This window comes from Narcine bancroftii, chromosome 5 (assembly GCF_036971445.1).
Source record: "Narcine bancroftii isolate sNarBan1 chromosome 5, sNarBan1.hap1, whole genome shotgun sequence".
NCBI lineage: Eukaryota > Metazoa > Chordata > Chondrichthyes > Torpediniformes > Narcinidae > Narcine > Narcine bancroftii.
In genome coordinates this window covers 165,286,128-165,308,485 of record NC_091473.1, presented here as the reverse complement: position 1 = coordinate 165,308,485, position 22,358 = coordinate 165,286,128, and the positions used below count along the sequence as shown (strand labels likewise).

The following is a 22,358-nucleotide window of genomic DNA, read 5'->3' as shown; positions in this document are numbered from 1 at the left end:
ATACCCTGACTGGAAAGTTCTTTGTTCAACGTAGCTTTTGAATAATAATTGCAAGCATTTATGTGGAAAAGGGGAGATTTAAATAATGCCAGAATCACCAGCACACAAACTGTAAACATACAAGCTGTTTTTACATAATGCAACGGCATTCAAAAATTAAAAGTCATTTGAAAGCACAACATCAGTGTTCAAAAGATATTTAATCAGTTTAACAAATTTTGGTTGGAATATTCTTTATTTAACAAAATAAAAACAGAAAATGCTAGAAACACTTAACAGGTTGGATAGCATCTGTTAAATGAGAAAGTGAATGAATACTTCAGGTCAAAGACTCTTCACCAGAACTAGAAAAGGGAGAATACAAATTGGGTTTAATCTGCAGAGAGGGTGGAGAAGGGATGGATGGAACAATGAGAATATCTCTAATAAAGTGAGTGCAGGGTTGCTGTGTGAATTAACCAGGTGAGATCATTCAGCTGATGGGTTATTGGGAGCATTTGGGAAGAGAGAACATAAAAAAAGGATAGGAAAGATACAGTACAAATGTGGCTAGAGAATGAGTACACAAAGAAAGGGTTCTGCCCTTCAGGTCTGGATCTGATAATGGAGACAGAAAAACACGCAGTATCATAAACGGATGACATACAGCAGATAAGGCTAGTTTAGTTTAAGCAAGAGAAAGTGAGTTAACTGAAATTGGACAACTCGATAATGAGTCTAAAAGGCAGCAGTGTTCAGGTGATGAAATTCCTCCAGTTTACATCAGGCTTCGTTACAATGGTACAGGAGGCTACAGAGAGATCATATTGGGAATGGTGTGGACAATTAAAATAGCATCTAAGCTCCAGGTAACCATGAAATCTGAGTGGAAATAATTTGTAGACTGGTTATGCAATCTGAAATTTGTTCTTTTTAAAGAGAGGAGTCAACATTGAGAACACTGAATGACGTACACTTGTTGGGAGAAGTGCAAGAGAGTTGCTGCTTCACCTGGAAACCCCTTTCCATGGGTGTTTTCTGTATTTTTTTTTCAAAATTTCCAGCATCTGCAGTTCTTTTAATTTCCATTCTTTATCCATACCTGTTCAAATGGACTTTTTTCCTTAATCGGTTTTGCTCCAAGAAAAATCCAATTGTCTCGAAAATTCACAGAAAAAATTAAAGAGCTTCCCAGCTCAGTAAATAATCCTCTTGCTTCATCAGTCATCCTATTAAACAAAATTGAAATTGCTTCAAAAGATCACTTTGCTTTTTAAAAAGTGGACTGAACTACATAATTTATCGAGAAAGGAACTTAATGTCACTCAGAAACAGCACACTGAGTTTTAGAATCTGTACTTTGATACATCCTGGCTAAAGGAGGCAAAAAGAACTCCTATCGCAAAATTGTATTAAATCACAGCATCATATGGCCTTAAAATCTCGATTGTTCGTGGTTAATAATAAGTGTACGACATCCCCAAATTGAATTCTTTTTGGATTAATTTAATAGATTTTCTTCAACAGGTCACTGGTGTTAAACTTCCGAGAAACCCTATGTTTATTTCAAGAATTAGTCTGGTTTCAAAAAGAATTTTTAAAGACCGCATTGGCAGTTGTCAGGAAATGTATAGCCGTTTAATGGAAATTGGATATGGATTTGGTATTAGATATATAGCATAAAATGCAAAATTGTATACCTTGGAAAAGATCACATATAATTTAAAGAACAAATATGATAATTAAAAAAAATTGGTTTCCATATATTCAAAAAGTTGGTGTTCTAACTTTATAAGTGATTACATTATGTCAACTGGTAGAATTTGGTGTGAACTTTGTCATTCTCCAGCCTCACCTTAATACATCTTATTTTATTTTACCTTATTAGATGCTGTATGTGTGTGTGTGTTTTTTTAATATATACATTTAGATTTTGATTAAGTGTTATGTATTACACAATAGTGTTTTATTTCACTATATACTCCATCCTCAACATCCATTGGAGCACTTTCATCCCTAACGTTGAAGTACTCGAAATGGCAGAGGTCGACAGCATCGAGTCCACGCTGCCGAAGATCCAGCTGCGCTGGATGGGTCACGTCTCCAGAATGGAGGACCATCGCCTTCCCAAGATTGTGTTATATGGCGAGCTCTCCACTGGCCACCGTGACAGAGGTGCACCAAAGAAAAGGTACAAGGACTGCCTAAAGAAATCTCTTGGTGCCTGCCACATTGACCACCACCAGTGGGCTGATATCGCCTCAAACTGTGCATCTTGGCGCCTCACAGTTTGGCGGGCAGCAACCTCCTTTGAAGAAGACCGCAGAGCCCACCTCACTGACAAAAGGCAAAGGAGGAAAAACCCAACACCCAACCCCAACCAACCAATTTTCCCCTGCAGCCGCTGCAACCGTGTCTGCCTGTCCCGCATCGGACTTGTCAGCCACAAACGAGCCTGCAGCTGACGTGGACTTTTACCCCCTCCATAAATCTTCGTCCGCGAAGCCAAGCCAAAGAAGAAAGGATATAATGATAGTTGTAAGTGTTAGAATAATTAGATCATAATTTAAAATGTCTTTTTTTCTTTCTTTATTCTTTTTCTTGCTTTCTTTGGGTTTTTTCTGTGTGGAAGGGAGTGGGTGGGGGATATAAAATGATAAAAAATTCATGTATTGATTTTGAGACATATAATTTTTGGTTCTGTATGCAACTTTGTTACAAGTGCCAAGAAAATAAAATGTGAAAAAAAATTAAGTGTACGAGATCAAAAAATTCTTACTCGATAATAATAACGACTTACATTTATATTTCATCACGTGAGCAGAAAACAAAGAAAATGGACATCAAGACAAAAAATACAACATTCATCATAGTATTCAGAAGACTGATCAAAGTTGAGTCTTGGGTGAGGGGGAAGGTTGGGGCAGTTTAAGAGACCCAAGAAGAGCAGAGTGAGTTGTCTCAACAACTATTGCCCAGTTGCACTCACATCTAATGTGACAAAATGCTTTGAGAGGTTGGCCTTGGCCAGAATTAACACATACCTTGGTAAAGTTCTGAACCCACTGCAATCTGTCTACTGCCACAATCCCCTTCACAGCAGACACAATATCACTGGCTCTCCACTCAGCTCTGGATCACTGAGACAACAGCAACTCATACATCAACTACAGCTTAGCCTTCAACAGCCTTCAGTACTGGCCCACAAGATACAAATCCTGGGCTTCTGCACCCCACCTCTGCAAATGGATCCTTGACTTCCTCAGCGGAAGACCACAGTCAGTACGAATTGGAAACAACATCTTCTCCTCACTGACAATCAAAACAGGCTCACCTCAATGTGTGCTTAGCCCACTGCACTACTCACTCTACACCCATGAACGTGTGGCCAGCACAATTCAAATGCTATCTGCAAATTTGCCGATGACGTCAGTGGAATCACAGACGTCAATGATGAAACCTATAGGAAGGAGATAGATGAGCTCATTGAATGGTGACACAACAACAACCTTGCACACAATGTTAGCAAAACCAAGAATTGTGGACTTCAGGAGGAAATCAGGAGAATGTGACCCAGTCCTCATTGAGGGATCAGTAGTGGAGAGGGTCAAGAACTTCAAATACCTGGGTGTCAACATCTCTGAGAATCTGAGCCTCCATGTCGATGCAATCATGAAGAAGGTTCAACAGCAGCTATACTTGGTGAGGAGTTGGAGGAGATTCAGTATATCATGAAAGATGAAAACTTCTACAGGTGTACATTATATCACTATCTAGTATGGAAGTGCCAATGCTCAGGTCAGGAAAAAACTCCAGAGGGTTGTAAACTCGGTTTGTGACATCAAGGCACCAGTCTACAAGGAGCGGTGTAAGAAAGCAGCCTCTATCCTCAAGGACCCCCACCACCCAGGCCATACCCTCTTCACTCCGCTACCATAGGGGAAAAGTTGCAGGAGCTTCAGGACAAGCGCTCAGTGGTACAAGGACAGTTTCTTCATCTCTGCCACCAGAGTCCTTGAATGATCAATCAACCACAGACGCTGCCTTACTTTCTCTTTTTCTTGCAATATTTTTATTTATTTTGGAATGTGGTTTATAAAAATTTTTGTACTGTAATGGTGCTACAAAACAACAAACTTCATGGCATGCTGGTGACATAAATTCTGATTCTGAAAAAGAATAGTGGGATGAACATTAGTGACCCTTAAAGAATTGCGGAAGGCAAAACCACCACCGATAAAATGAAGGAATGGGGGAAAAACACAAAAAGCTCAGTCAGAGAGACGTAGAGTTTAGGCAGAAATGATGAAGCAGTTAGAATGTTAAGGTGATGTAAGGCACTGAAGTAATTTAAGCACGAGTCTAAAAATGATGCAGGCTGGGGAGATCAGAAATATTTTGTCATTGAGATAACATGTGATACTAGGGAAGCAGAGTTTTGGACAAGTATTATTGGAACAGAGAGAATGAGCGGTCAGCAAAATAAAAAGGATTATAATTGTCGAGTCTCAAGCAGGAAATAAGGTTTCAGAAGAAAATGGATGGAAGACAGAGCAGGTGGTGGTGAAGGGGAACTAGTTAAGAAAGAAATGAAAGGCTTTGAGACCTTCTGCATGGGGGTTGGTCATCCATAGTGGACATGAGGCGCACATTAGATTTCACCTCCGACCTCAGATTTATGAATGGTAGTGATCCTAAGAACATTTTTCTCTTTTTTGTACTAATTTTAAAAAAAAATCTTATATTTATGGAATTGTAATCGATAGTAATTTTGCACCTTGTTCTACTGTTGCTGTAAAGCAATAAATTTCATGACATATATTCATTACAATAAATCTGAGTCTGATAAACTACCAAAGTCCAGTATCCAGGAGATACGGAGTTAATGATTCGGGTCGTGAGTTTGCACAGTAGCCTGAAGATAGGGATTCAACTTTTACATTTTGTTTGAGGATGCATTTTCATCTTATCCAAATAAGGAATGTTACATTGATTTGGCCATATACAAGCTATTTGGAAAATTTAGTAACATACAATTTAATTTACCCCATTTACCCAAATATTGTCAACTTGTTGAAATGAAACATTTTGCAGTCTCCTATTTAGAGATGCTTTAATTTGATTTGCGGGTAATGACATTCAGGAGTAATTTGCCTTCTTAAAGCTATCTTCCAAATTTAAAAAAAAGTCTGCAACTTTTAGCATTTGGAACGATAATATAAAATATATTGCATCCAGATTATGAAAGATGCATGTGTAAAAGTGTGCATCTTTAAATAATGAATTATTTTATTTTGTGCTGATAAATTTCATAAAGAATGAATTTCTAATTCTTGTTCTTTTCATTGCTCATAATGGTTGGTGCTTAGATTTACAAAAGGATTGTGGAAACCAAGCCTGAAAACGTCCGCTTTTCGATGGACAATCATGTACCAGATCGATGTGTTTCCGATCTATTCCTGCAGATAAAAGTGCTGCAGAAATTCAGCAGGTCACACTGCATCCAAGGGAAGTAAAATAGAGCCCAATGATTTGGGGCCTGAGCCCTTCGCTAAGAATAAGCAAAAAGCAGGTAGACTCCTGAATAACAAGGTGGGGGGAGGGGAGAGGAGAGGGAGGGAGGACCACAGGTTAACATGTGATAGGGTAGAAGAGAAAAAAAGCTGAGAATTGATAGGGGAGATGGTAGCTCTCTGATAGGAAAGGGAAGAGAAGGGAGTGGGGTGCGAGAGGAAAGGAAGCAGAGGGAAAAAGGGCGTTAATTGCTCAAACCCTGATGAAAGGCCTGAAACTTTGATCACCCTTTCCTTCCTGTGGATGCTGCGTGGCCTGCTAAGTTTCTCCAGCACATTTGTGTATTGCACTTAACCCCAGCAATTGCAGATTTACTTGTTGAATAACATTTTTCCTTTCTTATTTGGCATTCCTGGCTTTGTGCGCCAATGTTCTGGAGTATTATTCCCAGCTGATCAACATTTTGCATCCACGCTGATCAACCACATTCTAAATGCAATTTTGCATCTGTTTCACAAAAAGTCGCTGCCTTCTGGCCCTGCTCACACCTGCCTGTTGAGGTTCCAAACAAACACAGGTGGATGGAGAGAAGGAGGAGCTTTGGAAGGGTAGGTTAGAATCAGTAACACTATGGAGTCCCTGTCACAGCAAGCAACATGTTGAAAAGTTTTATGATTAAAAATAGTGATGGTTTGTTTATTAAAACAACTTTCTTATTATAAATAATTAAATTAGGTAGGGTATCCATTATATTACATTTACACATCATAAACCCAACGACCTTTGCACCCAAATTGTAGAATTACTTACTTTGTTGCTGGATCATCAAAAGAAGCAAGTAATAAAATAGTCCCAGAGTTTATACTTTTTAAGAACGTCAAAAGTGATTCAATTTCTGAAGAAAAAGAAATAAATATTCTTTAACTTTGTGTTTCTTCTATTTGCATTTGTACAGGTTAATTGGCTTTCAAGCTGCAATATTTCATTCATTATTATGTTGAATGAACTCCCATAACTTTAACAGAGATTGAATGCCAATAACAGTGTTGATTAATTTCCATTTGTTCCTTGTTCAAAAGCAACATCGGAAATGTAAATTGATGGTTCTTAACCATCATGTTAGTTCAATGGTTTGTGGCAGGCTATGGTTATTTGTTTGAGGGCTCTCTGCTGCAAAGTTCTGCAGGGTATCCTGTGCTGCAGGGCTGGCCTTTTCACACATGGCTCACTCAAAATCCTTTCCTTCATACATCAGATGATGGGAGGAGTTGTGGGTTTGGGGAAGGAAATGGCACAGGCCAGCAAGGGTGTGAAGGGGTGAGAGGCATGGGCAGGTGCAGAGTGAAGGGGAGGCACTGGTTTAGGGATGGGGTGATGGGTCAGCCTTGAATATGGTGGGGTGGCACAGTAATGGAAGAAGCACAGCCTGGCGAGATGCAGGTGTGGAAAGGCTTGGGTAAGAGATTGGGAATTGTTGGATAAAAGTTGAGCATACAATTCAATGTCCACTTGGTGAGAGCCATCTTAGAAATTAATGACAACACAGAGGCTTGGTATTTCAATTAGGATGGGGTGCAAGCAAGTAAATTGCAGATGTGGAGTCACAAAGGGGATCCAGTGATCCCAAGGTAGAAACACCAAATGAGGCAACTATATCGTCCCCTCTGCCCCCGTGCAACAAGGACAGGATTTTCCTTGTTCTCACCTGCCATCCCACCAGCCTTGATATCCATCATATCATCTTCCACCATCTATTGCATGATCCCACCATCAGACATCCCACCATCTACTATCCTCCCCTCTCCATCTTCTTCTGGGACTGCTCCCAACATGACTCCCTCGTCTACTCCCCATTAATTGCCCCCTTAGTACCTACCCCTGTGACCATAGGAGATGCTCCACTTGTGCCCACACCTCTTCCCTCACCACCATTAAGGGATCCAAACACTTCACTTGTGAATCTGCAGGGGCCATTTACTGAATCCAGCGCTCCTGTTGTAGTCTTCTCCACATCTGAGAGACTGGATGCAGAATGGGAGACTGCTACATTTAGCACCTTGACTCTGTCTGCTGCAATAGCGTCGATCTCTCAGTGATCACCCATTTCAATTCACTGCTCCATTCCCTTGCTGACATGTCAGTCCATGGTAACATGCACTACCAAAGTGAGACCACTCGCGAACTCATATTCCATCTGTGCACCCTCCAACCAGATAACATTGACTTCCAGTTTCCATTGGACCACTCCCCACCACCACCCCCCCCCACCACGCAGGTCTCCTTTCTTTTCTCTGTCTCTCTCTCACTCTTTCCTTTTCTGATCCCTTTCACAGCACCAAATTCAAAGCTCACCTTTCCTCTCTCCTGTTCTATTAAATTGGACAATGAAGATTTTCTTCTTGAACACTTTTGGACTGCTGATCACAAAAATCACCATACATTTCCTATCACATATTGATTTTATTTTAGGTATAACCTATTTTTGTGATTTCCTAACATACATGAAATCCTTTAACTTGTCTACTGTAAGGAAAACAGAGAGTCACCACTTTGTCAAGTGCCCTCAACAGAAATGAGGCCTCAGCGAGGAACAAACTCGTGACCCCTGGTTCACAAGACCAGTGCTATAGCCACTGAGCTATTGGAGCCTCTCGACTATGGAAAAGCGGTATCAGGGCAACTGGAATCCATCAATGCTGGCTGACTATTGTTGGACACTGACATGAGAGGCATCAGATGCTGAGTACAAAAGAAAATCAGCAGCAAAACATTTTTAGTTCAGTTGAACTAACGCAACGTGTCAGCATCATTATGCAATTAAACGTGCTAAATTCAATAAAAGTTAATTTAATGTTTCTCCAACTTCTTGCGTGATACAGCAAATTTGAAATCATCTTTGTGTTCAGCTTGATGTTGTCTGCCAAAATCCCCAAATTTTTTCCAGGAAGCAAACCTTTTGAAAACATCTGTTGTCCAGTGCCATCATATCCAATTAACACCCATTGTTGGTCTGTACTCCTCCCCTTCCATTCTTCCCTTTTTTTTCTCCAGCCTTTAACACAGACACCCGTCTCTTTCTTACTCATAACTTGCAAAAGGTCTCAGGCCTGAAACATCTACCTTTACCTCCCATGGGTGCTATGAGACCGGCTGAGTTCCTGCAGCATTTCTGTGCTTTTACTATAATCAGAGTCTGCAGTCCACCTTGTTTCATTCCAATGACTTTACTTAAAGACTTTTCTGAGGCTGATTCTTGGCCTTGAACTCCAAGGCCCTGGATCTGTTTAGGCAGGTCACTTATAAATAACAACAAAGCCTCATGCATGTGTTGAAAGCCTGCTGCTGTGAAGTCTGTGATTTTGGCATATTTGGACTAAAATAGCAGAAAAGGCACCTAGACATGCATTGCATACCACTGAATTTCACCAGACACACCTGTGTTCTAGATGCACGGAGGACCCAAAAAGGAAACACTCTGCATCTACGGAACACACACTGCACAAAAATACTCATTTTCTTTCAGATTTAAAAAAAGGAGATTAAATTAAGTAGCATGTCCACCAGGCAACATCTAAACTGTCAACCAAATCAAAACTTGATTATTTTTCAAAGAAAAATAACTTACTTCCCGTCCACATGTCAAAAAAGCTGGTCTCCAATAGTTTGCCAGTTGTAGCTGTGGAACAGTCAATCATGTTACAGAGTAGAATTTGACAATATGAAGTTGTTTAAATATTTTTCATTCCATGATCTCAGATTATTCACTCACCATTTACTAAAGCAATGTTTAACCCTTTTCCAACATTATTTTTTATGGCACTCATGAGTCTGTTGGAGGGAGAAAAAATAGCTCAAAACCATGAATTTAAGATTTGTCCAGTGTCAGTAAGTGACTGCCTTTCAAGTTTCAATTTTGACTGTTAATTGAGCAAGAATAGTATTTGCACTCAAGGGAATTCATTTTATCCAAGAACAAATCTGTTAATATGCAGAATGTGCATGGATATTATTAAAATGGGGCATTGTATAGTCATTAGGATTGTTCCATTTTATAGGAGCGTAACCTTTACAATGTTCTAAGTCTCTTGGAAATGGGTTCTTACAAATCCTCAATTGATGCCAAGGGTACGGCACTGTCTTGACCAATCTGCAGTTTAGGGGTAAAAGCACACAGAAATGCTGGAGGAACTCAGCCAGTCTTTCAGTGTCCATAAAAAGAAAAGATATATTGCCGACGTTTCGGGCCTGAGCCCTTCTTCAAGGAATAAGCAGAATGAGCCAGAAGTAGGAAATCTCAGAATTCAAACAGTGCTGGCTGGGGGAGGAACCAGACCCACACAAGGTGTTAACTAGATATAAGGGATGAGATGAGAATTGATCATGTTTGTGCTAAAGGAGACAGGAGGCCATTTCAAGTAGCCCAAAAGTTGAGGTGTTAAGGCAGAGAAATTCCACCAAAACCTCTCTGAATGTGCGGAATTCCAACCCCTCTCTGAGAGAGATCATCTCCACAGCGCAGCCCTCTGCTGATCGATCTGAATGTACAGCCGCGCTAAGTGGCTGTTTCGAGGTGGGCTGATGATGCCGTCAGCCTGCAACCCATCTCCCCACTCATCCCTCTCCCTCAAAGTCAGGGCTGGTGGGGCAGCGGGAGCCCTTGGGGCAGGTGGGGCAGCGGGAGCTGTCACCGGGGGCAGTTGAAGCCGTCAGGAGCAGCCAGTGCAGTCTGAGACAGCCTCACCAGGCCGCTTCGGCCTTTGGAGCTGATCTCTGCGGCTCAAAACGTGGCAGGGCAATGGCCGTCTTCCCCACGCATAATCTCCCTACAATCATCTCTACATCGGAGAGACTGGACGCAGACTGAGACATCACTTCATTGAGCACCTCGGCTCTGTCTGCCTCAATAACGTGGATCTCCCAGTGGCCGCCTATTTCAATTCCCCATCTTATTCCCTTGCTGACATGTCTGTCCATGGTCTCATGCACTGTCAGACTAAGACTACTGAAGCACTGCTAAAGGCAGAGCTGCTGAAATAAATGCTGTCCACACCAAGTAAACCTGTCACTGTCATTTATTCCTTTTTAGGGGAGGCAACAGGCTCATGGGAGTGATGTCATAACGCTACTGAGAGGCCTGACTGTTCCCCTGGCAACGCACTCCTGCAGCCTGGAATTTATGCGCAATGGGGGGAAATCTCCTGTGCCCTGCCGCGCTGGCTGTTCGCTCTAGCAATTTGGCCCGCCGTGTGCAGGGTGGACCCGGCCCGCTACACCACCACCCCCCACCTCCAGAATCACAGTCTCTTTGGGTGAGGATTGGGAGGTAGTGTAGGGGCAGGGAAAGGCTCTGGACAGTCCAAGTGGGCTTTCTTGAGGCAGTCAACTGTAAACATGTTGTGCCTTCCTCCAATGTCTAGAGTATATACAACCCCTTCCTTTCTCAGAACCTTGAAAGCCTCTTCAAAAGGGCACTGCAGGGTGTACCTGATTCTCCCCCTCTAACAAAGACAAAGTTCATGGCTTTGAATTCTTGTGGGACGTGGTTGGTTGGCGTCCTGTGTGTGGTGGTAGGATGCATGGTTCCTCAGCTGCTGTAGGACATCCAGGGTGCTCGGTGGTGGTTCCATGGATCTAAAATGGATGTTGCCATGGGTTCGAGAGTGGTGCTCTGCAGACCATTTCTGCTGATGAGGTGGGGAGGCCCTCTTGAGGTGCTGAGCGGATGCCCAGCAGGACCCATGGGAGTTCATCCATCGTTGGGCTCATGCAGCCGTGATTTGAGGGCTGCTTTTAGATGGTGGTGAAAGAGTTCTACCAGGCCATTGGGTTGGGGGTGGTAGGCAGTTGTGTGGTGTAGCTGGCTGCTACAGAATTTGTCCACGGTCCCCCAAGTCTGAAGTTATGTGGGAAGGGTCATGTGAGGTAAAAGGCCTCAACCAGGTCTTCGTGTCGCAGGCTAGCATGGGCACTGCCTCTGGCCAGTGTGTAAAGTGGTCGACCACGGTGAAAAGGTATCACATCCCCTGGCTGATGGGAAGGGGCCCTACTATGTCCACGTGCATGTGGTCGACCTTGTCCACTGCGGGTGGGAAATGTTGCACTGGTCCTTTAGTGTGCCGATGAACTTTGGCTCCAGGCATTGTACACAGGTTTTTGCCCAAAGTGAAACTTTGAGCCGAAGCCCATGCCATACAAACCTGTCTGAAATGAGGCAGATTGTTGATTGGATAGAAGGTTGAGAGAGTCCATGCACTTGATTGAATACCCACCGTCTCCAGGTCGCGGACAAGATTGGCCTGTAGACATATTGCACAGGAGTGTTGGCCCTTCTGGGTCCTGCGCAAACTCCTAAATTTGTAGGCTGGTGTTGGTGGTGCGCTATGCCTGTGTGTCGGCATCTTCAGCCTGGTCCCTGGCAAGCTGAGCTGTGTCGATGCCACCTATCACCTAGAGATCGTTGGCCAGGACAGTGCATCAGCTACAACATTGGAATTCTCCGCTATGTGGCAGATGTCCATTGTATATGTTTGAAAGGTGCCATTGTTGCCTCGCCGATCTGGGGTCTGAGGCTTTGCCCAGTGGCTTGTGGTCCATGTAGACCATGAACACTCGGCCTTCGAGGATGTACCGGAATGGCGTATGGTTCATTGTCAACACTTTGCGATCAAAAGCTCTGTACTTCAGCTTGGTCAGAGGTGTTTGCTGAAGAAAGCGAGTGGCCACCACTAGTGATCGACCCACTGTTGCAGCACTGCACCCACTGCCAGGTCTGAGGCATCCGTGATTAACAACGGGGGCAAGTCTGGATCTGGGTGTGCCAGGAATGTGGCTTTGGAGAGTGCTGTTTTGGTCTCCTCAAATGCCTGGAGTGCTTCCGCTGACCAGCTGGGCTCCTTGTTACCTGCCTTAACAAGGTCGAAGAGAGGCTGCATGGTGGCTGCTGCACCAGATCGACTTGGAGTCACGTGGCAATTTCTGTATGTGTGGGATGGGGTATCTGTCTGGTACCATTGTATAATTGAGCCTGTGGTAGTCTCTGCAGGGGCGCCAACTGCCAGAGTTCTTTGGGAGCATGTGTAGTTGCGAAGCCCACGGGCTGTTGGAAAGGTGGACGATCCCCAATTTCCTCCATTGTGGCAAACTTGGCCTTGGCTTGGAGGAGCTTATCTTGGGGCAGTCGCCAAGCCCACACGTACACAGGTGGTCCAGTGGTCTCAATGTGGAGTTGCACGCCATGTGCTGGTTCCGCATCATGGAAGTTGGGGGCCAGTAGAGCGGGGAAGTTGGCAAGCAGTGCAGTGTACTCACTTTGTTCGAGAGTGTGGACTCCCAAAGGATGGAAAGTGCGTTGGCACAGTGTGAGGTGAAAACTTGGAAGGTGATGGCATTGACCAGATGACATCAGTTGAGGTCGACCAGGAGTTCGTTCGCCTGGAGGAAATCCACTCCTAGGAGACCCTGGCCTACAGAGGCGACAGTACAGTTCCACCTGAAAATGGGGTTCCCAGTGTGAATGGTCATGCAAATTGTCCCATAAGTGGGGATGGTTGAACTGTTGGCATCCTGTAGTGGTAGGCCTCTGGCATTGTCCTTCTGCTCAAAGAACATGGGTGAAACTAGGTTGATTTCTGCGCCGGTGTCTATCAGGAATTCCCGCTGGGCCTTCCGGTCGCAAAGGTAAAGCAGGCCTTTTCTGGTGCCAACCGCCGAGGCCACTAACGGCGGCCAGCTTGTTCATTTCCCTGCATCAAACTGGGTTTGCTGTCTGAAATGGTGCAAGGCGGTACGTACCACCAGGCATTGCGGCCCCACTAACGGTGGCAGTAGCAGTACCCTGCTGCTTTGTCACTGCAGTTGCTGTGCTGTGACTGGACTGCTGTGATGATCACCGTGGGAGTGCATGAGGTTTGTGCTGTTGCTCCCACTGCGCAAATGGGTGTGGAAGTTCTAATCTGCTTTTTTCGCCATGAAGTGTAGTTCAGCAAAGTCCATGTTGGTGATGGCGGCGGCAATGTGGACCGGCAACTTGGAAAGGAACAGGACCTCAAACAGGAAGCACGTTGTGTGTCCGCTGCAAGGGCCACTAGCTCCTGCATCAGTTCTGAGGGGTTGCAATCACCTAGGCCCTGTGTGTTAAGCACGTGAATGCCCCATTCATGCTGGCCAAGTTCAAATAACTCGAGCAAAAACCATTTAAACATTGTGTACTTGCTGACAATAGGTAGGCTGTTGACAAACAGGGTGACTTTCGCTGCTGTGAAGGGGTCCAGGGCGCTGACCACGTGCCAGAACTTGGTGTCCTCAGCAGTTATTCCACGCAGGGCAAACTGTGATTCTGCAAGTTGCAGCCAGCTGCATGGCTGGTTTACCCAGAATGGCGGCAAGTAGACGCTTACAGCGTAAGCTGCAGCTGGAGATCGTTAGTGGCAGCTGCTTGGGCTGTGGATGAGTTGGCAGGATTCATCTTCCTGTGCGTTGTGGGTTCTGAAAACATTAGAACCTGTTCGGGGTCACCACTGTAGCATTGCTAAAGGCAGAACTGCTGAAATAAATGCTGTCCACACCAAGCAAGTAAACCAGTAACTGGCGTTTATCCAAACCACGTGCATTCCTTTCTCGGGGAGGTGACAGGCTCATGGGAGAGATGTCATAATGCTGCTAAGAGGTCTAGCCGTTCCCCTGGCAATGCACTCCTGGTGCATGTGCTGGGGGGGAGCCGCTGTGGCCTGCCACGCTGGCCGTTCGCTATGCGATTCGGCCCGTTGTGTGCAGGGTTTACCTGGCCCACTACACCACCTGCAAATTAGATGAATAGCACCTCATCTTCCAAATGGGCACCCTCCAACCAGATGGCAACATCGACCTCTGGCTTTCGTTAACCACCGCCACCCACCTCATCCTCCCCCCCACCCCACTTCTTCCCCGATCACCTTTCCCCAGCTGTCTCTCCCTTCCCTGTCTTCTTTCACACAAACATGATAAATTCTCACCTCTCTCCCTATCATATCCAATTAACACCTGTCTGCTTCTGCCTCAATCTGCTTATTCCCTGAAGAAGGGCTCAAGCCTGAAACGTCGACAACATATTTTTGCTTTTTATGGACGCTGAAAGACTAGTTGTGTTCCTCCAGCATTTCTGTGTGCTTTTACTACAATCACAGCATCTGCAGACATTCGTGTTTCGGCAATTTAGGTGTGCCTGGCAATATGCTTCAGCCAATGTTTGTGACTTCTCATTTGAACTCAATTACCACTAATCAATACCATCTTCTCCCTTCTTTATTTTCATGTGGAAGGTATTCATGGATCAGCTTCTTGCTTCTTCCTGAATTGTGTTTAGCCCACAGTAGGCCTGGATGATGATCATTATCGTTCTGGATTAGAATGTTCTTCTTTGGCTTGGCTTCGCGGACGAAGATTTATGGAGGGGGTAAAAAGTCCACGTCAGCTGCAGGCTCATTTGTGGCTGACAAGTCCGATGCGGGACAGGCAGACACGGTTGCAGCGGTTGCAGGGGAAAATTGGTTGGTTGGGGTTGGGTGTTGGGTTTTTCCTCCTTTGCCTTTTGTCAGTTTAAATGTTTAAACAAATAATGAAATCCTTGAGTGCTGTTCAGGCTGGAGTTTAGCCTTCACAGTCATTTACAGTGATGGTTATCCATTAATTTGAACAGTTTTAGGAATCTTGCTTAGAAAGGAACAGATGGACCTTATCTCTGATTTCCCTTATTTGCGCAAGATCAGCTTATTGTATTCACTGGTCTGTCTGTTAACCGAAGGGGGAAGCTCAACATGGGAACAAGCTACAACCTCACTATGCTAGTAGCATATTAATATGTTAGCTTCTGAATTCACTCCAAAGTAATTGAGCACTTACTTTTAGTTGAATACTGACAAGTTCCATATCTTTTCCCAGCTTAAATAACTAGCTAATGGTTTTTTAATTTCTCAGAAAGAGCAAGGTTTAATTGCATTGAATATGGGGTCAGAGATAAAATTAAAAATATGATTTAAAAGGCATTTATCCTTTGTAAGTGAAATAATGGGCTTACTCCATGATCCTAAGAATTTAATTGGATCTAGAGTTGTAAATAATAGAAAGGCAAACATTCAGCTTAGAATGGTCTAGTCTAGTTAATAAAACATCACTTATGGAAGGATTATATTCCAAAGAACATTTATAATTGGTTTGCAACACTATCCAACGTTATGTAATGTATTACTTACACTTGATCATTGAAACAAATGGTGGGTCCAATGACATTTGCTGCTCCACTTGTGATCTTAAATGGAAAATGGCCTTCAGGACAACTTGTTTCCATTTTACAGTTAAGCACTTGAGGTTTTGAATCTGCAAATGCTAAAATAAACATTGATAAATTGGAGACATACTGAACAAAATTTGGCATGTATCTGGTGTCATGTCACCTGCTCAATTTTTAAAATGGATTTGTATCCTTCCAACATGGCTCCATGTGTTAAACTCCTCCAAATAATGTTCATAAGAGTGCAACTTGCAAAATTCATTTGCAGTGAGATTTTCAACTTCGCTGGTCAAGCAAGCGACGGAGCTCAGATTTTACTAACCTCATTTGCTTTGAAGCGGTGCTATTAAAAACAAACAAGCATTTCAACTGCAGTCTTTGTCCTTACTGAGAACTCTGACCCCCATTTTATGATCTAAACTATTAATCACATACATGACCCTGGGTAACTTCACCCACATGAAACAGGAACACCGTTACCCTCCAAGCTCATTCAGGCTGCTGCTGTTAGTTTTTGTTCCATTTTACAATTTGCTGATCATTGCTGAATTTGGGGGCAAAGATTATGTGAAGCTCTTCAACCCTTTGAGTCTGCTCCTCCATTCAATTAAATCATTGGTTGGATTGTGACCTTAACACTGTAACCTCGACTCTGCATTTTTATCTCTACTTGATGACCCTTCACCCCTTTGCCGATAAAGAACCATCTACCCATGTTCAAAGAGCCGGCTTCCATTGGCTTTCAGGAAGGATGTCCTAATGGCTCTGGGAGAAAATAATGCACTGTATCCATATCTAAAATAGACAACCCCCTTCTTTTAAACAATGACCACTAGTACTAGGTTCATTCAAAAGAAGAAGCATCCTCTCCATATCGAGGCCTCTCAGGGTATCATGTTTCAATCAAATAATCTGTCATTCTTTGAAACTCTAGTAGATACAAACCAAGGCTACCCAACCTTTTATCATAACTGGCCTGAGCTTTAAGCCAATCATAAAAGAGTATTATGCAGTGTTTTAATTATTTGCATGCAGTTACCAATCTTCACTAAAAATGTTTTCCCCTTTATATTATTGTTTTAATTAAAGGTAAAGGTTCCATTACTCTAAAAGGCTACATTTAGAATGTAGCATACATGAAATTCTTTAACTTTGTTTACCATAAGGAGGACAGAGTTAATTCACAGAAACCCAAGATGACTAAAAATGCATTCAATTTTGTGTCCGTTATTTATTTGTTTTTCATATTTTTATAAATGCCTCTTCTCATTAGGGTGAATTTTCTTAAAGCTAGTTTATTTCTTCATTATTTAATTTAAATTCTCTTTCAACATGATTAATTAAATTCTCTTTCAACATTATTCAACTTCAATTCTCTTTTTATATGATCCTGCAAACATAAATGTTTTCTCTAGTTCGGGAAGGCAGCCTTTGAATTGACAGTGGTATGTCTGCATGCACCAGTGCTAAGAGGTGGCCTGCTTGAATTCATTGCTCTGCTGCCTGAATAGACGACTCTTCTTAAGTTCAACTTACACATGGATTTTTTTCAATTGACATAAATAAAGTCTATAAAAAGATAAAGCTATGAGCTGAAATATAAACACATTCACTTTCAGCTCCTTTCCTTTGGCTTGGCTTCGCGGACGAAGATTTATGGAGGGGGTAAAAGTCCACGTCAGCTGCAGGCTCGTTTGTGGCTGACAAGTCCGATGCGGGACAGGCAGACACGGTTGCAGCGGCTGCAGGGGAAAATTGGTTGGTTGGGGTTGGGTGTTGGGTTTTTCCTCCTTTGCCTTTTGTCAGTGAGGTGGGCTCTGCGGTCTTCTTCAAAGGAGGTTGCTGCCCGCCAAACTGTGAGGCGCCAAGATGCACGGTTTGAGGTGAGATCAGCCCACTGGCGGTGGTCAATGTGGCAGGCACCAAGAGATTTCTTTAGGTAGTCCTTGTATCTTTTCTTTGGTGCACCTCTGTCACGGTGGCCAGTGGAGAGCTCGCCATATAACACGATCTTGGGAAGGCGATGGTCCTCCATTCTGGAGACGTGACCCATCCAGCGCAGCTGGATCTTCAGCGGCGTGGACTCGATGCTGTCGACCTCTGCCATCTCGAGTACTTCGACGTTAGGGATGTAAGCGCTCCAATGGATGTTGAGGATGGAGCGGAGACAACGCTGGTGGAAGCGTTCTAGGAGCCGTAGGTGGTGCCGGTAGAGGACCCATGATTCGGAGCCGAACAGGAGTGTGGGTATGACAACGGCTCTGTATACGCTTATCTTTGTGAGGTTTTTCAGTTGGTTGTTTTTCCAGACTCTTTTGTGTAGTCTTCCAAAGGCGCTATTTGCCTTGGCAAATACCAGCCGATTAAATCATAATGTAGTTTTGGATCATATTTCAGATTCCAGATTTTCTCCATCCATTTCAAAATCATTGCTCCATATATATATCTCAAGTTATATCTGTGGGGCAAGACTCACAAAGAAAATTGCTAATATTTCTGATACAAATGGTTTATATTTAAAAAAAACCCTTTTTTTCTAATATTATTTAATGGAAAATGTTGAATCCAGTGGCCATACCTTGGGAGTATTTCTTTTGGTTCAAGTTTTCTTCATAAGTCATGAATTTACTTGCAATGTAAAATATCATGCAACTCAAGACCAGCATCGCTGCACCACGTAGTAAAACTGCAAGAAAACATTATAGTTTAACATTAAATGCTGTCAGTAAATACTCTAATCCCATCAGTGGTTCTCCCCCAGTCTGTGTTGGCTCATGGATGTGACAGGACATTATTATCTGCTCCCACTATGATATGTTAAACAATGGCCAACAGCGTGCTTGGAATTGTTAGGGGCAGCAAATTAGCACAGCAGTTAGCGCAACGCTGTTACAGTGCCAGTGATCTGGACCGGGGTTTGAATCCAGTGCTGTCTGCAAGGAGCTTGTACGTTCACTCTGTGTCTGCATGGGTTTTTCCAATTTCCTGCCTCCATTCAAAAAATGTGTTGGGGGGTTGTAGGTCAATCGGGTATAATTGGGCGGAACTGGCTTGTGGGCCATAATGGCCTGTTACCTTGCTTATATGTCTAAATTTAAAATTAAATATAGATGCAGCCATCAACTGTAACTTGTATCTTAAATCATTTTACAATTTCAGAACATTAAAGCCGCTATCATTTTTTTCAGATAGAAGTTGGCGTTAAGGTCATTCACAGTTGTCTAAACATCTTATATTCTGCATGGAAACAGGCCATTCAGCCACGACCTGTCAGGACCCATCCATGTTAAGCCCATCTTCCAGTACTTGGCCCCCATAGCGTTCTATGCCACGGTAATTCAAGTGCTCATTGAGACACTTCAATTCTATTGGGTGAGTCAGCCTTCACTGATCCATCAGGCAGGGAATTCCAGATACTCACCCCCTTCTGGGTGATAGAGATGCTTCTCAGATCCCCACTAATCATTTTGGCCTGGACCCTAAATCTACATCCCTAGTTTTATCAATGAAAAAAAATTACATGCAGTTTAATCTGTCTATACCCCTCATAATGTTATTTGATGAAATTGTCCTTCCCCCAATTCTTTCTCATCCAACTCTTTCATTTGTATAAGCACTTTGAATTATGGTCACTATCTCCAAAATTTTCCCCCGCTGAAACTCCCTTCATTTGACCAGTAACTACCTCAAGACAAGGTCCAGTCACAATCCTTGTTTTTTCTATATATTAGTCTTCTGGACACAAATAAAAGATTCTGTTCTCTCTGAACATTTTACTTGAGGACAAATCCAGTTTGTATTTGGGAGACTGGAATCCCTAAGTGCTCTAACCTTGCTTTAAAAAATGATTTAATTGACTACATATCTACTCCTTGATCTGCTGTCCAATGTTAAACCTCCCCAAAGTGACCCTCATTTGAGGAGAATTCTAGAATATGCTGCCTCAGTAGTGTAGTAATGCATTCCTGATTAACAGTACAATGGCATCTTTTTTACATCCCCTCTCAACTCACCTAAAAAGGTCTGTACCATGCCAGTCCAGCTTGTCATTCAAACACGTCTCAGTAATGACAATTTAGTTGTGTTTCCAGGTTTCTGTTTAAGATCTGCCTCCTTATTTAAAAAAAAACTTTAATCTTTTCTTTGCCTCTAAACTTGCTTAAAATTATTGTTTCCAACCATTTTCCAAGTCCAAAAACGATATACTGAAACATCAACTGTTTTTTTCTCTCTCTTCAGCCTGACTGCTGAGTATTTCTTATGGTTTCAGAATCAGAATTTATTGTCATGAACAAGTCATGAAATTTGTTGTTTTGGGGCAGCAACACAGTGCAAACATTCATATAAACCACCTTAGTCAGGAATCTGATGGCAGCAGGGAAGAAACTGTCCTTGTGCCACTGGGTGTTCACCTTTAGGCTTCTGTACCTTTTTCCCAATGGCAGCAGAGTGACGAGGGCATGGCCTGGGTGGTGGGGGTCCTTCAGGATAGAGGCTGTTTTCTTAAGACACCGCCTCTTGTAGATCTCCCCAATGAAGTTTGGTGCCTGTAATGTTACAGACTGAGTTGACAACTCTCTGGTAGCTTTTTTCCTGTCCTGAGTGTTGGCGCCTCCGAACCAGACAGTGATGCAACCAGCCAGAATGCTCTCTACAGTACACCTGTAGGTTTTTGAGAGTCTTCGGTGACATTTCAAACATATCACAAAGAATAGCCACTGGCAAGCCCTCTTTGTCTTTGCATCAACATGGAAGTTCCAGGACAGATCCTCGGATTTGTTGATACCCAAAAATTTGGAGGTCTTGACCCTCTCCACTATGATCCTTCATTGAGGACTGGGTCGCTCTTCCCTGACTTCCACAATCATCTCCTTGGTTTTGCTAATGTTGAGCACAAGCTTTTTGTCATTACACCATTCAACGAGCTGATCTATCTCCCTCCTGAATGCTTCCTCGTTGTGGCTTGTGATTCTGCTACCAAAATTAATATTGATGCAAAATCAACTAATCCCTTTCATAATAGATAACCTTTCCTTTAGAGAATGGGAGAGAAAAAGGATCAAAAGAATAGAAAATTATTTTTTGAGAAATAAATTATTATCTTTTGAACAAATGAAGTACAAATATGGTATAACTCACAGTACAAGGTTTGCAAACCATCAACTGAAAGCCTACTTGAAGGACAAATTGGGAGCAGCCTGAGCTTACCAGAAGGAAGCAGCTTTGAATATGTGATTACAGACACAATGATAATTAAAAGATTTATAACAAACATGTACATCAAACTGCAAGAGAAAGAGAATTGAGGAAATAAGCTGTAAACCCAAACAAAAGTGGGAACAAGATCCCTCCGTTATTCTTGATGAAATGTAGTTGGAGATTTATGATTTATTTAACGCAGCATTGCAACATCACTATGAAATCTTTGTAAATCTTGTTTGACAGAATGCTACACCATTTGCTGCAAACAAAGTTCTATTTAGAAAGGAGCTGACACTTGCCCACTCCTAACGGGGACACTGCACACTTTCACACTTGCAAGGAGCCATCCCCGGGACTGTTCTACCTTCTACCGGTGACATTATGATGCATTGAGTGAACGTGGACCTGCCCTAAATTCTAATCAATGTATTATGATCTTATATTTCAACAAAATTAATCATGCCTAATTATAACATAATTAAACTTTATATACAGCACAGAATGAGCCCTTCAGCCCATTGCTGGTGTGCTGACCTATATAAACCTTTATAAGGGACCAAAAGAAAGTGCTAGCAATAAGTTGTAATAGCGGACAATTTTCAAACAGCGTGGGAAAGTTGGTAGCACTATAACATACAATTTATACAGCATGAGAAAGTTGGTAGCACGATCACGTACAATTTATAAATACCATGGGAAAAAGAGATGGCGGACCTGGCCTCCCAAAATGCTGTGGGGCAGGGAAATGACTGTGTGCATGGCTGCATGCATGTAGCACTCATGGAGGGGTTTCTCTACTGCATGGCATTCTGGGAAGTCAGGTCTGCCATTGTTTTTTCCCATGATCTTTATAAATTATGCACTATTGCGCTACCAACTTTCCCATGCTGTTTAAAAACATTTTGCTTTTGCTATTTAGTGTCTCTCTCCCACTGCAACTTTCCTATGGCAAAGTTTATACCTTCATTTTAATCTTTTCTTCCTTCACATTCCTGCACTCGCACAAAAAACTTGGGTCATTTCAATCCCACAATGCAATTGCCCATTTCACACTTGCCCGATTGCAACACCGGCATCTGCAGACACCAGGGATTGGACTAGCGTTGAGGCCGTCAATCCCTGGGGTGAGTTGACATCATCTGATGCCAGCGTTGAGAAGATTTTCCTTTCATACTCAACACTTTGAAGGCTGATTGGCCTTTGATTCCTGGGACCACTTGCAAGTGTGAAAGGGGCTTCTCTCTTGTCTTCTCTATTTGATCACATCTCATTTCTCTCCTTGTTCTTCACAATGTTTTGTCAATACTCTGATTCACCTTTCACTTTACTGCATCACATGCTCTCATTACCTGTTTTTGCTTTAAATTTCACATCTAAAGCATTCTTACCCTATACCTCC

General features: G+C 42.9%; 1 protein-coding gene across 3 annotated transcripts in view; it reads right to left on the bottom strand.

Annotated features, from left to right (window-relative positions):
• Positions 1 to 22,358, bottom strand: part of LOC138764131 (protein FAM3C-like) — a 41,314-nt gene that overhangs the window by 2,827 nt on the left and 16,129 nt on the right. Inside the window, exons 3-8 of one of the 3 annotated variants that reach the window (XM_069939555.1) lie at positions 18,336 to 18,443; positions 15,720 to 15,852; positions 9,263 to 9,321; positions 9,119 to 9,169; positions 6,304 to 6,388; positions 1,082 to 1,208 (exon numbers count right to left, since the gene is read on the bottom strand). In XM_069939555.1, coding sequence (XP_069795656.1) covers positions 1,082 to 1,208; positions 6,304 to 6,388; positions 9,119 to 9,169; positions 9,263 to 9,321; positions 15,720 to 15,852; positions 18,336 to 18,443 — 563 coding nt within the window. The remainder of the gene's footprint in view (positions 1 to 1,081; positions 1,209 to 6,303; positions 6,389 to 9,118; positions 9,170 to 9,262; positions 9,322 to 15,719; positions 15,853 to 18,335; positions 18,444 to 22,358) is intronic. The other 2 variants (XM_069939556.1, XM_069939557.1) reach the window with 2 other exon arrangements.